This window comes from Pangasianodon hypophthalmus, chromosome 17 (genome assembly GCF_027358585.1).
Source record: "Pangasianodon hypophthalmus isolate fPanHyp1 chromosome 17, fPanHyp1.pri, whole genome shotgun sequence".
NCBI classification, from domain to species: Eukaryota; Metazoa; Chordata; class Actinopteri; order Siluriformes; family Pangasiidae; genus Pangasianodon; species Pangasianodon hypophthalmus.
In genome coordinates this window covers 11414831-11429787 of record NC_069726.1, presented here as the reverse complement: position 1 = coordinate 11429787, position 14957 = coordinate 11414831, and the positions used below count along the sequence as shown (strand labels likewise).

The window sequence follows — 14957 nt, the reverse complement described above, 5'->3', positions numbered from 1 at the left end:
TTGACCAATAAACAAATATTTCATAACTTGCCGTGTAAAAATCACATCAGTCTTCGAGAAAATTTTCCATTGCCTTCCTCTGCGCGCCAACTTCAGAACCAAGAGAGCATGCATTAGTTCATTAGATGACAAAACACTAAGTAAATATTACTTCGGCAGTTCCGTTTGAATTTACTTATGTATTTAAGCACAGTAAATGAAAACGAAACCTCAAGTAGCTTATTGAATTATACGTGACATTTTTAAGTAAAAAGACAAAATAGGATTTGTTTGTAAAATATACTTAAATTATGCTATCTTTATTTACAAGTTCAAAGAATCACTTTTTACAGTGAGCTTCTGGAAAAAAACCCTGAATAATTAATTGCAAAAAACATCAACATCTACTGCAACAAGTTATAATAACAGGTTGTCGTCTAATGAATTTGGGTTTGTACTGAAATTTTTGTGTGGCACAGAGGTTTTGGTATTTGTAACTGTATACTACGTATTGAAACCTTCAAAAAAAAAAAAAAAAAAAAAAAAAAAAAAAGAATGGTTACATGCTTTTCACACAGCTGGTAAGGATTTAAATACTTAAACACACTTACAATAGAAGCCCATGTGTGGCAAAAAGCTGCATCATAAAAGCAGTTAATTAGGCCTTTTTAAAAATGTTGTTGTTTAGTTTGTTATTTTAGTTTCTAATGTGTTACAGATAAAATAATTAACTCTGTATTTATTTAATTTTTTAGTTGATTCATTGATTGTTTTTAGGGTTTTGCACAGAAAAAACATCTCAGCATTCTTTGCTTGTCCCACCCAGATGCATGGCCTCTTCTTATGATGATTGGCAGACCTCATAAAGGGGCGGAACCTTGTAACCAACTGCCAATCACTGAAACTGTAATGAACATGACTGACATCTCAAAGTTAAACACGTAAGTGCCAGTCGGAATCACTTGGAGCTATAGTAGCGGTTAGTTGAGTAGTATTCAGTATACTTTAATAGGAACACCTATACACATGAATATTCATGTAGTTATCCAGTCAGCCAATCAGGTGGCAGCAGCACAATGCATTATGCACATACGGGTCAAGAGCTTCAGTTAATGTCCACATCAAACATCAGAATGGGGAAAAAGTTGATCTCTGTGACTTGGCATGGATGTTGGTGTCAGATGGGCTGCTTTGAGTATTTCATAAACTGCTGATCTCCTGGGGTTTTCACACAACAGTCTCTAAAGTTTACACTGAGTGGGGCAAAACACAAACAGAAACAAACAAAAAATGGAGAGTCTGCAGGCTGAAACACCTTGTTGATGAGGGAGATCAGAGGAGAATGACCAGACTCATTTGAGCTGACAGGAAGTCTATAGTAACTCAAATAAGCACTCTTTAAAACTGTGGTGAGCAGAAAAGCATATCAGAATGCACAACACATCAAACCTTGAGGTAGATGAACTACAACAGCAGAAGACCACATCAGGTTCCACTCCTGTCAGCCAAGAACAAGAATCTATCATGGGCACAGACTCACCGAAACTGGACAGTTGAAGACTGAAAGAAGACCAGGTGATATTTTTTCTAATCGTTAACTGTCCAGTTTTGATGAGCCTGTGCCCATGATAGCCTCAGACTCCTGTTCTTGGCTGACAGGAGTGGAACCCAGTGTGGTCTTCTGTTGTTCAATGATTTGTAGCAAACACTATATATTATATATATACATATATCATATAGTATACAAATTTGGATCCATCCATCCATCCCTCCTGTATCTCTTTTAAGGAGATGAAACTGGGAAATTGGATTGTAAATTAAAATCATAATCTTCGAGAACAGCTTGATATGTTGACGTATGCCATGTTCACCTGGCCCTGCATATGTTACATTTAATTAATTGTCCTGCTAAATTACAACTATTTATTTCACGATAAAGATTTGATTTAAAATTTTGTTTGTCTCTGTGTGTGTGTGTCATGTTTTAATATCTTGGTGGGGACCATTTTTTTAAAACTAAAAAAAACCTAAAAGCTTCAAAAAACTAAAAGCTTAAAGGTTTCCTTTTGTTCACTGTGTTACTGGTTACTAAGACAAAAGTGTGTGTGTGTGTGTGTGTGTGTGTGTGCACTTCAGGGCAGGAGTCTGTCACTGTAAACTCATCTTCATAACACTGTAGGAAACTCTCTGCGTTTGGGTATGTTCGTGTGTGCTGAATTATTGTAAAGAGTTTTTGTAATCATTCATTCTCATCACCACCAACTGCACACACAATTCCCATACACTCCACATAATCCTGTGTGGATCTGAAGCCATACGGTTTAAACACATCTCATTCTTTCCTTCTTATTCCCGGCCCAACCCCTTCATCACCACTGACACCAGCTGTATGAGCAGCATTGCTTTGTTTTGAATCCTTTCTTTATTGAGGTCACTGGTAAAGCAGCATTTTTGTGCCCAGGACAGGTTTTAATATCTCATTTCCTGAATGTGAAAACCTCTTTCCTGTCAATCTTTCACCTTTATATGTTTTTGTCTGTGGCTTATTTTTCACAAACTGATAAACAAAGTAATAAAAGATTACATAATACTGTCATGCACATTTTTCTGGAACACAACATATTACCAATTACTTTAATGTATGGATGAAAAGAGACTAACAGAATATATTAGATGAGCCTCCTCGTCCTTCATGTGTTTTAAAAGCTAATACTGTTCTTGGCTGAATCATTAGGAGGAGATTAAAAGTTGTGCTTTATCCAGCTTTACTAGTCCTTCGACAGATTTTGCCTTTAAATTGACCCCATTTCTTTCTCTCTACACACATCAATCTATATACGTTTCAGCATTTTTTCATTAGTTATAAAAAAGTTCTACAACATCTGAAATGTTATATTCAAGGTCAGATTTTGAACATAAGAGTTTTGCAAATGAAACCCTATCCAGCACTTTCACAAAAATGTACCAAAACATCTTTAATAAATGCATGAGACAAAATTCTTTGATATCACCAGCAGAAATGATGTTAAAGCAAACCCTGTAGAATATACATAGTTTCAGAATAAATGATTTAAAAAAATAACAGTGCTTTGAACCTGATCTTTTCACAGTGGCAAAAAGAAAACAAGCACCCTGAGCTGTGTAAAAAGGCATAAACAAATTTCCCAAATGACAAGTGATGACATGCTCATTAAATAAAAGCTGGGCTTCAAGTGAGCATTTCACTAAACTTCATTTCCCATTTGAAGAGAGAAAAGTGATTGTCTCGTATTCACTCATTGTTGATGGCTGGTGAGGGTTTGCTTCGCAGGCCATCTGTGGCAACTCTAGATGTCTCTGATACAAACCGCCGTGGCATCCACACAGATGTTACAATACGCTTGTACTCCTTACGAAAATTCCGGTTGAGCAGCCCATAGATGATGGCATTGAGGCAGCTGTTGAAGTAGGCCATAAAGTAGCTGACCACAAACAGCCACTCAGGGATACGTGGTGCCATTACTTCTGGGTCCACGGCCACCACCAGGCCAATAAGGTTCAGTGGTGCCCAGCAGATGGCAAACAGCACAAACACCACAAACATGGTGACAAAGTTTCGCAATTCGCTGGGTCTCACCCTGCCATGCTCCTGCTTCTTCACTTTGCGCCGGACCTGGATGACCAACACCCAGATGCGGAGATAGCAGAAGGTCACCACTGCAATGGGTACCAGGAAGTGCACCACCACCACTGCCACTGTGTATGAGCTGCTGGCTGTCTGTGTGAATGTGCATGAGTAGACCCTGGGGTCATAGCTCAGTGAGCCTACAAAGAAGTTGGGGAGGATGGCAAGCACAGTCAGCATCCAGATGAGTGCCACCAGTAGCAATGTGTTCCGGAAGCTGTAGAGGCGCCCATAGGCAAAGCTGTGGCAAATGTAGCAGTAGCGGTTGATAGCAATGCCTGTGATGTTGAACACTGAACCAATTACACTCAGGCCCATTAGGAAGCCACTCACTTGGCATTGCGTGTCCCCCAGTGACCATCCATCATGGAACAGTGCGTACAGGACCAGTGGGTATGGGTAGAAAGCCACCACCAAGTCAGCAAAGGCCAGGCTAACCACAAACATGTTACCTGAAAGAAGGATAAGAAGAAAGTTTTTAAAATAAAAAAAAGCAGAGCTGCTTTTCTGGACACCATTTCCTACATTCATTTGGCTAACATAACACCAAGGAATTGCAGCATGCAATTTACAAAACAGCATGTGGAAAACTTTAATTGAATCTGCTGTAAATAGGTGGCAACATGATAGCAGTATAGCTCTTATGAAAAGAAGTAATAGGCTATAACTAAGTGGCCTTCGGTTTCATAGTGAACATGAGGTGCTTAGGGAAGGATATTTTGTTAGATTCTAATCCTCTGAGGGGAAAAATTTAGACCCCAATCTCCCTACTGATGCTGCACATTACAGGACACTAGTCCCTTTAGCCAGTGACTGTCTGTGCTAGGAGGTGCATAGACTTGTCAACTGTCACATTCACTAGTCGTTGCTGTGCAGAGCTGCCAACAATACAGGGTGGTGAAAAAAACATTAGTGAGGCAAACAGTGTAGAAATATCACACAATTATATTCATGGTTTCTCTCTTTAGTTCCATAGAACAGAAATTGAGCAGACAAATCACATGCATTGGATGTGCTTTAGGGTGTCATGGTGCATGGAGGATGTTGTCCCTCAGATCACAGTGCGGTCATTTCCCAGCCAAAAGCCCTGGGTGAATCATTGGTCAGAAAATTAGCAAGAATTAAACAAATGCACTCCTGAGACCTCCTGTGCCACCATTTGCTCATTTAATTTTGCTGCAGTGAACTGTTCTAGAAATCTAGAAACAGGGGGGAAAAAATTATAATAATGATTAAAATATTTGATTTAAAATTCAAACTAACACATGTCTGGGTGTGCAAAAATAACTTCTGGGATGTTTTTTTTTCTTAAAAGATTAGTCATTATATTGGTTATCTGCCACACTTGATGCAGCCCATCAAAGGCCACAAGGCTTAAACATTTAAAGAATTCAAAGGGAAAAGCTATCCCATACTAAGTTCCTTTATCTATTTGTTCTTGCTAATTTCCTGACCAATTATTTGTTGTTAAGACCATTAAAATCTTAATATTTTGCCATTTTGGGCCTGGCCCATTTTTCTTTTTTGCCCAGGAGTGTACATAATCACAAAAAGGTTAAATGATCAATAGTATCTTAGATTAGTTATTTTATAGATAAAATGCCTGAGTTGTAAAACAGATAGGCTGTTCACCAATTTAATATTCATCTTCTGCATTAATTGAACCCTCTAGGCATTTTTGTGACTCATCTTTGCTTTTGATCATAATCCTTTGATCAGGAGATTTTATGTATTTCACAATTAAACTTTGGCCCAAAAGTTTAAACCTTCAAACATTTAATCCAGCACTTAAAAAAAACTTTATTTATGCTGATCATCACTCTCTGCCCAATTACAGAATGCTGGTAACACTGAAAAACAAATGAGTCTATAAAGTGAATGACACATGCAATGGGACTGTAATGTAATCTGGAGCATTTCAACAAAATATTTTTCAGTCATAAAAGTTTTCTTAAGTAGTTTTTACATTCCAGACTGCCAGGGCAATTTCCTTTGGAACTGGAGGAAACGTACTATGTGATTGTTTCCTTGCTGAACCCCAATAGCAAAGTCATCACCTTGTGACCATGATCCCACTAGGTAACCTATAGAACATCCCTGTTATGTCACACTTGTCCTCTTTCCCATTCTTGTCTTGCCAAGGAGTTGAGTAAGTAAGATCAAAGATGCAAAGTGTAGAGCTTTAATCCTCTGTTTTGGTGGGAAAATTAAGGTCCCCTGGGAGTGACCTTAGCATACTGGCATGTTTGCACGGAGTCAGACTCTTATGAGTGTGTGTGTTCATGTTCATGCTAGTTTTATGAGGGCAGGTGAAAAGAATCTAGATTTAGTGCCCAGCAGTTTCTGCAACATGACATATGACCCAATGGAAGATGCTGATATAAAGTGGAATTATATCAAGGCAGTGTTTTGTTTGTGTTCACCAGAAGACAAGTCAGCAAATTGCATGCATTATTGGACAGTGTGCAGTGTCTGCTCTGGGGTCCACAGTTCAAACAGTTCATGTCATGCTGTGACCAAGGTAATGGAGTTGCAGGTCAAGATGTGTTTTCCATTAAATACCATTTGTCACACGCTATGACTACCAACCCTACAGCACTAAGAAGAATGTCACCTGTGGGCAGGAAAGACCTCACTGTACATCCTTGCCAGAATTTACATACTGAATGCTTCACTGCACCTCATGTGTTCTGGTAGGCTTGAGTGACTCTCACCGTCAATAAAGAAGAGTAGCAGAACTTTGAGTAGTTCTCCTATTCAACAGAGAACAGTATCAGAGGCTTTAATAATAATTGTCATTCTCAACAATAGGATTAGGATTGGAGCAATTCTCAAGCTCAGCTAGAAAGATTTATGAGTACTGTCCATTATTATATGAGGATGTAATATCAGGAAGTTTCATGACTTTGATATATGGCTTTCACTGGTTCCAAAGGAAATTGTCTACAATAAATAACAGCACTGAGAATCTTCCTGCAAGTTCAATAATACTGGGGGCATTGGACACTTCTCTATGCAGAACTTTTCATACTACTTAATATTCTTAGGTTTGGCATGTGGACTGCCCTCTTCATTTCAGAGTGTAGGTTTTAAATAGTGTTTAAATCCAGAATGATTTGTTTTTCCACAACCATTTCTCTTAGTTTGGGACCATTATCTCATTACACTATTAATGTATGGCCAAATCATAACCTACATAACCTAGTAATTTGATTGCTTATGATTATATCTGACAGGTGTGCAGTAAAAGTTATGTTTCCTTATGAATTACAATAACACACAGGCCAACAAAACCAACAAACTTTACAAGCCACTTCCCCAGAACACACATTTAGTGCTGTATTAGGTAAAATACACTGACTGACTGTACATCAATGCATTTTTGAAAAGACTTCAAACATTAAAAAAACATTTGCCAACAATGTTTGAAATTGGGTTAGCCCCCCAAAACATACCATCAAGTCTCAAGATTTTCTAATATGATTTTATGCTTCAGCACTGCACAAATGAGAGAGTGGCCTTTCACAGAGGCCAACATTTTCTTATTTGTTCTATTAACAAGGGATATTTATCTACTATAGAATTCCTAGAATAAATCACCTGCAAAAAATTTAATTAGAACTTTGCAGCACATCTTGGTGGACATCAGAGGCCAGAAGTGCACCATGATAGCATTAAAGTGTTACAAATAATGTCACTGCAACAAAATAACATCAGTTTGGCCATCTGCTGTCTCTCTCCTTACCTTACTGTCAGTTCAAATTGTGCACATCAAAGGCGCCTGTTCTGCTATAGCACTCCACTGTCCTTAAAAATGTCCCCAGGTTCTGTAAGATGCTTACGTAAGCCCGCTGTTAAAATTATCAACATGCATTTATAAGAGATATAGAAAGGGATTTGGATAAGAAAATGGATTTTATTAAATGTAATGTTCCACATGCAGAGCTGGGTCAGATGCATTGAAGTATAAGATTACTATTTTCTTCATGGTCAACTATGAAGGACATGAGTGCCAACCACTGCCACTGCTCTCTTTTTTATTGCTGGTTTTTAATGTACCTGTGTGCACGACACAAATATAGTACCTTATGGAATTGTTGGCAACCTTCAAAACAATAAGCAAACATGAATAGGAAAGAATAATATGCAGTAAGTGAAAATTTGAGCTCAAAGATAGAGAGACATTGTATAATTTTACTGTTGTTTTGTTTAGTTTTTTTTAGTAAGGATTTTTTTTCCTACAAATCACTGGTTTCAAAATGGTTCATCATTTTTTGATACCGGTTCTGGAGAGGATAACAGCACTGAATCTAAGCAGAGGGCTAAGTCTGAATCTCCTGGCCAGGGTTTGGCCTGAAATATCTTGGAACATAGCAGAATTTATGATGCCATAAACTTCACAAAAACTCCTGACCACCTGGAGAGCACTATGAGTCTCTATATGACTCTGGGTGTCAGAGCCAGATGGGAAGAACAACAGTTCAAATGTGTCTTTACAGTGAGACAAAAAGATGACAAGAGGATATAAAGAAAGACAGACAAAACATGTGAAATGGATGCCAAGTAAAAGTATGAGAATGAGAAAGTAACATTGCAGTAACACATCTACTATGGAGCCCTGGACCCTTCAAACAGACTTTAAAAAACACTTTCAAATTCAAATGTAATAATAGTAATGGCTGATAATGATGCAAGTGGTAAACAAAAAAAGTTTAGCAATTTGTTAAAAGTGTTTAACACATAGTTAAGAAAGAGTTCTAAATATTTTGTGTGCTCAGAATCAATGTTTAAAATCAATTTTGTACAATGCTGACCTCTCACCTGATACATGGTATTTTGTGGAATTATTCTTTTTTGTGAGAGACTAAACATCTTGTACACTTGAGATCTATATAAGCTGAAATATTCCAATATGGAAATTAGCTTGGTGCACAGATTCTTTTACCTTAAGGTACATATATCAGTCAGAGATATCCTTTTCAAATTTTCCATAAACCATTTTAATTGACTATGAGTTTTAGTGTTTTAATGATTCCATGACCTCTGTGCTCTCGCTGAATTTCTCTCTCTCTCTCTCTCTCTCTCTCTCTCTCTCTCCCTCACTCTCTCTCTCTGTCTTTATTAGTTTGGAAAAGTAAAAGTAAAAGTAGATTTAATATGACCTCTTTTTTTCTTTGTTATTTATTAAATTAATGCACTGAAATCATAAAATACAAAAATGAAAATGCAAATGAAAAATAATGATTTTAGGGAATCTTTCAGTAACTGCTGGCTGCTGACCGAAACCATTGCTGTTTTTCTCGAACTAATAGGTTAGTATGCTATTATGCCAGCATATTGGCTCTTGAGTGCTTAAGGGAAATATTTTTTAAACCCCCATAGGCACCTCACCCCCCCCCCCCCCCCCCCTCCCCGAGCCCCCCCCATAGGCACCCCCCCCACACACACACACACTAAGGATTTCATGGTTTCTTATGTCCTCTTGCTCTTTCTTTTTTATTTTTATTTTTTTTTTAGCTTTGATGCATGATTACCATATATTTGTGAGCAGATGCTAGATGCATTGCATTTCTTTAAAGATAGGATGATGAAAGTTGTAGGAATACATTTTTATTCCTCCTGGGTAAAGACGAATTGTTCATGCTGTAAAAAGCATAAACTAGCAGCTGAGGAACTAGTGATAAAGCAGATGTACATTTTGGCAGGTTTCCCCCCTACCCTATGAATCTGAGATGAACAGACAGTAGATGATCAGAAGTGTGAGTCATACCTATCAGAAATAAAAGAAAATGAGGCTGACTTTAAAGCTGCCTTGTGCATGTTTACCATAGACTGTAACAGAGATTACCGTTAGTTGTGAACTGATGCTGCATCAGGATCCCAATATGAAAGATTTAAAGAAGAATCATCTGCATGATCTGTCATGCCTCTGTCATTTCTTTTAACTGTTTATATAATAGCAATTAAAAACCAAACAACTAGCATGCAGATGTTTTGCTTGGCACTTGGATTACACTCCACTCTGTTTCAAAAATGAGATTGCAGTGGGTCCAAACATCAAAGCAGAGCTCTGAAATCAAGGCCAGACACACACAGACAGCTGTTTTTCACTGACAAGGTTCTGGAGCCTAATCTCAAACCAGTGCACACATTTCCACCACAAAATCAGTTTGCTTCTGGAACCAAGAACCAGGGGTCTGGAGGCCATGCTGTCACCAAGACAATAACTCGCTCAAATTGTTGGCAATTTGGCAAGAATATGACAATATGGCAATTTCATGTCTTTTTGCATTTACATAGAAATTGTGTTTAAATGTTTGGATTTTGTGAAATCTTTAAATAGTATAATGACAAAGTGTTACCTCCACTCTTTTTCTCAAATACATAAAGCCATATATGAAATAACATTCGCATTATCACATAAACTAAATTAAAGACCAAAATGTGGAACTACAATTGGTGATTTGATCAATTTTTACCATTTTACCAATTTCTATGTCTTAATTTTTCAAGATTCACCCCTTAATTATGTCGCAGAAATTTATTGTGTTATATACTGGAAATCTAATTGCGACAGTAAAATGAGCTTCAAGAGTGCTTTAAATACCCAGTGATAAATATGTAAAAATCTGTTTCTTATTAGATGAGCTTGATGCCTTATGTCTTCTTTTACACTGATGTGCACTACCTATAAAATCTATGCAGGCGAAAAGCTTCAGTTAATGTTCACATCAAACATCAGAATGGGGAAAATGTGATGTCAGTAACCTGTCCAGCATGGTTGCTAGAGCCACAGGGCTCGTTTGAGTATTTTAGAAACTGCTGATCTCCTGAAATTTTCAAGAATTTACATAGACTCATCCAGTGAGCAGCATTTCTTTGAATGGAAATGCCTTGTTCATGTGAGAGGTCAGAGGAAAATGGCCAGACTGGTTCGAGCTGACAGGAAGGCTATGTTAACTCAAACAACCTCTATGCACAAGTATGGTGAGCAGCAGAGCATGTCAGAACACACAACATGTCAAACCTTGAGGCAGATGGGCTACAAAACCAGAATACCATGTCGGCTTCCACTCCTGTCAGCGAAGAAAAGGAATCTGAGGCTACAGTGGGCACAGACTCATTGGGCAGTTGAAGATTAAAGAAAAAAAGGCAATGGTTTCCCAACCTTCAGTTGTCCAGTTTAGGTGAAACTGTGCCCACTGTAGCTTCAGATGACAGGTTGTCAGGGATGGCAGAATCAAAAACACTGTCATAAACTAAAATGTTCATAAAGCAGGGTAAAAACAAGAAAATGCAAGACCCTGGAGTAAATATGAAGAAAAAGGACTAGGAATAATGAAAATGCTGTTAGTCTTGCAGTGTAATTTAAAATTATTCAAAATGCTTCTCTCTTAAACATCTGAGCTGTTTGCTAGCATGAATTGTGAGATGTTAGTTTGACTCTGCTGTGTGCAAACTTTGTTCAGGTGAGAACAAAAAAAAATGGCAGTAAGCCATTCGGGAGCCAAAGAGACAGCTCTTATTGGTGAACTGATCCAAACAATCTGACACACTCAAAAGAGCTGGAATTATTAATCTGATGCACAAAGTGTCCCTTATATGGAATCATGGAAAAGCTTCTACCTGGAGTTTTTTAAAATGAAAATTTATTTTCTTTTTTTTGTCCTCCGACTGAGTAAAATAGAACCCACTGTTGATAGATCTCACAAAATATAAATTTCCACAAATGTTATCATGCATATAGCTCTGATTATTAACTATTATTTACAGTGAGATGATATATTTAGTTTCCTATTCATATTTACCAGCCTTGGCCTTTTTACAATTTTTAAAATAAATATAAAGGAAAAACCATTCACACATTTATTATGATCAACAAAATTAATATGCCTAGTACCCAGCATGAATGTTCACTATCAATCATCCTAATACTGCCCTAATACTGCTTCTAATCATAGCTGATGAGCAAAGATTATGCTATCCACCTTTGTTACATTATTCAAGCAAGTTCTGCAAATGTCAATGGTTAAGTGCACAGAATATTACTCATCATTCACTCATTTATTCATTTTTTGTATATTGTAATACGTATACACTACCAGTTAAAGTTGGGACACGCTAGGTTTAATGTATTTTTTTTTAAAGACATACTGACAAAGGCTTGTGGCTGAAATTTGTTATTATGACAAATATGTAAATGTATATTTTTTTTAATAAGCAGCTTTTACTTAAAATTAAATTGCCATATTTGGGAACTTCACCTCTTGGGTGAAGCTCCCTCATGAAATTGGTTAAGAAAATGCCAAGAGTGTGCAAAGCTTTATCAGAAATACTGCTAATAATTCAAGATATGAAATTGGTTTGATTTTTTAAACATTTTTTTTGGTCACTACATAATTCCATATCTATTATTTCATATTGTTATTGTCTTCATTAATATTATGATTCTAAAACTGACAGTAGTAAAATGCAGAAAACCCTACTATGAGCATGAACTGAAAACGTATAATGTTGATAGTGTATTTTTCCCCTCAAATAATCAACCTCTGCTTAATCGTCAAAAAATAAATGTGATACAGGGATACGAGAACTGATGCCTAAAAATGTTTTCTCTGAAAGAAGAAATTCTAATTATTTTAGAAAGAACTTAGCATTACATTCATTTTCCTGGTGTGTTATCCACTTACACTGAGCAGGAGTGTGAATAACAGAACATATTCATCAACTGATTGCCAAGTGTGTTAGAAGAGGAACATATTAAATCTGTGTATAGGCTGTAGCCCACCAGGACTGGTCAAACACTCCTGCTATAGGAATACATGAAAGCAGATGTTTGTGCAATTCAGAAGCATTAAAAAGTAAGGGGAAAAAGTTCTTAAAACACACACACACAACTGCAACTTAATATTCTTTGTTTATCTTCCGCATCTAAATTAACTGGCAAAGCTAAAGTGTAAAACCTTTTCATGATACAACACATGATGCACATGATACAACACATAACAGCCGACGCTCAAGCTAATGAGCTCAAACGTCCATTCATCATTCACTGCCTAATTATTTCACAGAATTCCCATTCAAGAAGTGCATCTCACTGGCACGTGCACTGGAGTAACTGACTCCAGACATGCCTGCACAATCTTTGACACACATACACAACTTTATTTCAGAGTGCAATGAATGCTCTACAGGCGTACATAGTTAGTTACATCTTAAACTTTTGCTGAAGACCTGGTTTGACAATGAGTTTCCAGAATCCTTGTCAAAATCTACAAACTAGTCATTTTTTTTCAGTGACTAAAAGCACGCCTGTGCTTTATAAGGAAAATTAATAAGATCATTTGAATTGATATATATGTAAATACTATAGAATTATTATGCTACTCACCCACATTTCTCAGTTTACGATTCCGGAACACAGAAATGATGACCAACAAATTCCCCAGCACGTCGACTACAGTGGTGAAGATGAGCACGCTGGCCAGCAGCACTATGGCCCAGGCGGGGCGCGCGCCAGAATGGCCCACTTCCCTCAGGCTCCTGACGCGCGAGACGTTTTCTGACATGCCGGAACCAACTCAAGCGACTACTCCTCCAAGCTCAGCTCATTCAAACAACCTGGAATATTGTGAACAGAACATCTAGTCTTTATTAGAATAATATTTATTGGTGTTACTAAGAAATAGATTACTGCAAGATGTAGTACATACAGTGGACAAACTGTCTTTCTTTTTAATCTTCATCATCATCTGTTTAGTTTTATCAGTTTAATCGTTTTTTTTATTTGCATAATTAAAAAAAAACAACCATCCTATTGCTTAATTGATTAATTACAGAAGTGTTAACGCTCATATCCCTGGTGTCTCCATTTGCATGCCACACAGACGACGGTACAGCGCGAGCCTTTACATCCTCTTGGCGCGTAAATTCATGCACTGTTCCCCGCTTTGCTCCTCTCCAGATGAAAAAAAAAGGCGGATTTCGCGCGCACCTCTTCTCCAAGGCAACGTCCGACCATCCTGGGTTATAATTTTTTTAACTAGCAGCTGTTTACTGGATTGTAAACGCAGCGCGCGCAATCACACTAAACCAGAGAGAGGATTGGCTCTTCGCAGAGAGAGGCGGCAAATCACAAGATCGCTCGTGCAGGGAGTCTTTATAAAGAGCGCGCGCTGATGAGACGCTGCTGTTACGCACAGTTACCTCAGATCAGCTCCGAGAGCACAGAAAGCAGTTTTCAACTTCATATTAAAGGCTTCGTTATTCATTCAGCAGGTAAGGTGAATTCAAATATAGTGAATATAGTGAATTTCCACTTGGCTAAGCTTTCTCTCCAACACATAAAACATTTCTGGAATCCTCAGTTTGTTTACTATGAACATGTGAAGGAAAAATGTTTACATTGTATTCTAGAGAAACATGGCTTCCCCTTCTGCCCAGCGTTTTAAATGACACGTTTGGTAATTTGTGACATATTTTCACTGGTTTAGGCCTGTACATTCATCTTTAATTACATGTTTAAAAACTTTATTTATGGCATACTTTTTCATGACATCAGTAAATCAAATTTCAGTAACAAGATTTGTCTGAAATCTTTAAATTTATAATCCATATTACATAAAAGCTGATGTTTATACAGTTCAGAAGTATTAAAAAGAATGTAAAAGTTATTAAACCAAACACAACTGCAACTTAATATTCTTTGTTTATCTTGCGCATCTAAATTAACTGGCAAACCTAAAGTGTAAAACCATTTCATGATACTAAACATGATGCACATGATACAAAACATAACAGCCAATGCTCAAGCCAATGAGCCCAAACATCCATTGACTCACTGCCTAATTATTTCACAGAATTCCCATTCAAGAAGTGCATCTCACTGGCACATGCACTGGAGAATTGGTGCCTACAAAATGTTTTCTCCGAAGGAAGAAATTCTAATTATTTTAAAAAGAACTTACCATTACATTCATTTTCCTGGTGTGTTATCTAATTACACTGAGCAGGAGTGTCAATAACAGAACATACTCATCAACTGATTGCCAAGTCTGTTAGAAGTGGAACATATTAAAATCTTCTTTAAATTTATCATTAATATATGATATTATATTAACACATTTAATTATTATTCTATTCTATTCTATTCTATTAATGCAGTAGACTAAATTAAATGAATACATATCAAGATATTCCACGATTCATTTCTTACAGCAATCGCAACAATAACAGGGTTTAGAAAATCTTCAGCATTTTACAAATTCATGACTAATCTTTACTAATATTTAGATTAGGTAAACAGTAAAAATCA

The 14957-nt window shown here is 37.1% G+C and overlaps 1 protein-coding gene across 1 annotated transcript; it reads right to left on the bottom strand.

Annotated features, from left to right (window-relative positions):
- Positions 1-2441: 2441 nt before the first annotated feature.
- mtnr1bb (melatonin receptor 1Bb) lies at positions 2442-13711 on the bottom strand. The gene is made up of 3 exons (XM_034312728.2): positions 13357-13711; positions 13035-13264; positions 2442-4095 (listed from the first exon to the last, which is right to left on the bottom strand). Exons 2-3 carry the CDS (start codon positions 13210-13212, stop codon positions 3251-3253), a joined length of 1023 nt encoding a protein of 340 aa, XP_034168619.1. The 5' UTR covers positions 13213-13264; positions 13357-13711; the 3' UTR covers positions 2442-3250.
- Positions 13712-14957: the final 1246 nt, after the last annotated feature.

Excerpts from the sequence above, each read along its gene's own strand:
- mtnr1bb (XM_034312728.2), bottom strand. The coding sequence starts at position 13,212 with ATGTCAGAAAACGTCTCGCGCGTCAGGAGCCTGAGGGAAGTGGGCCAT. Across the intron at positions 4,096-13,034 it reads TCGTAAACTGAGAAATGTGG|GTAACATGTTTGTGGTTAGC; the intron begins GTGAGTAGCATA and ends TCCTTCTTTCAG.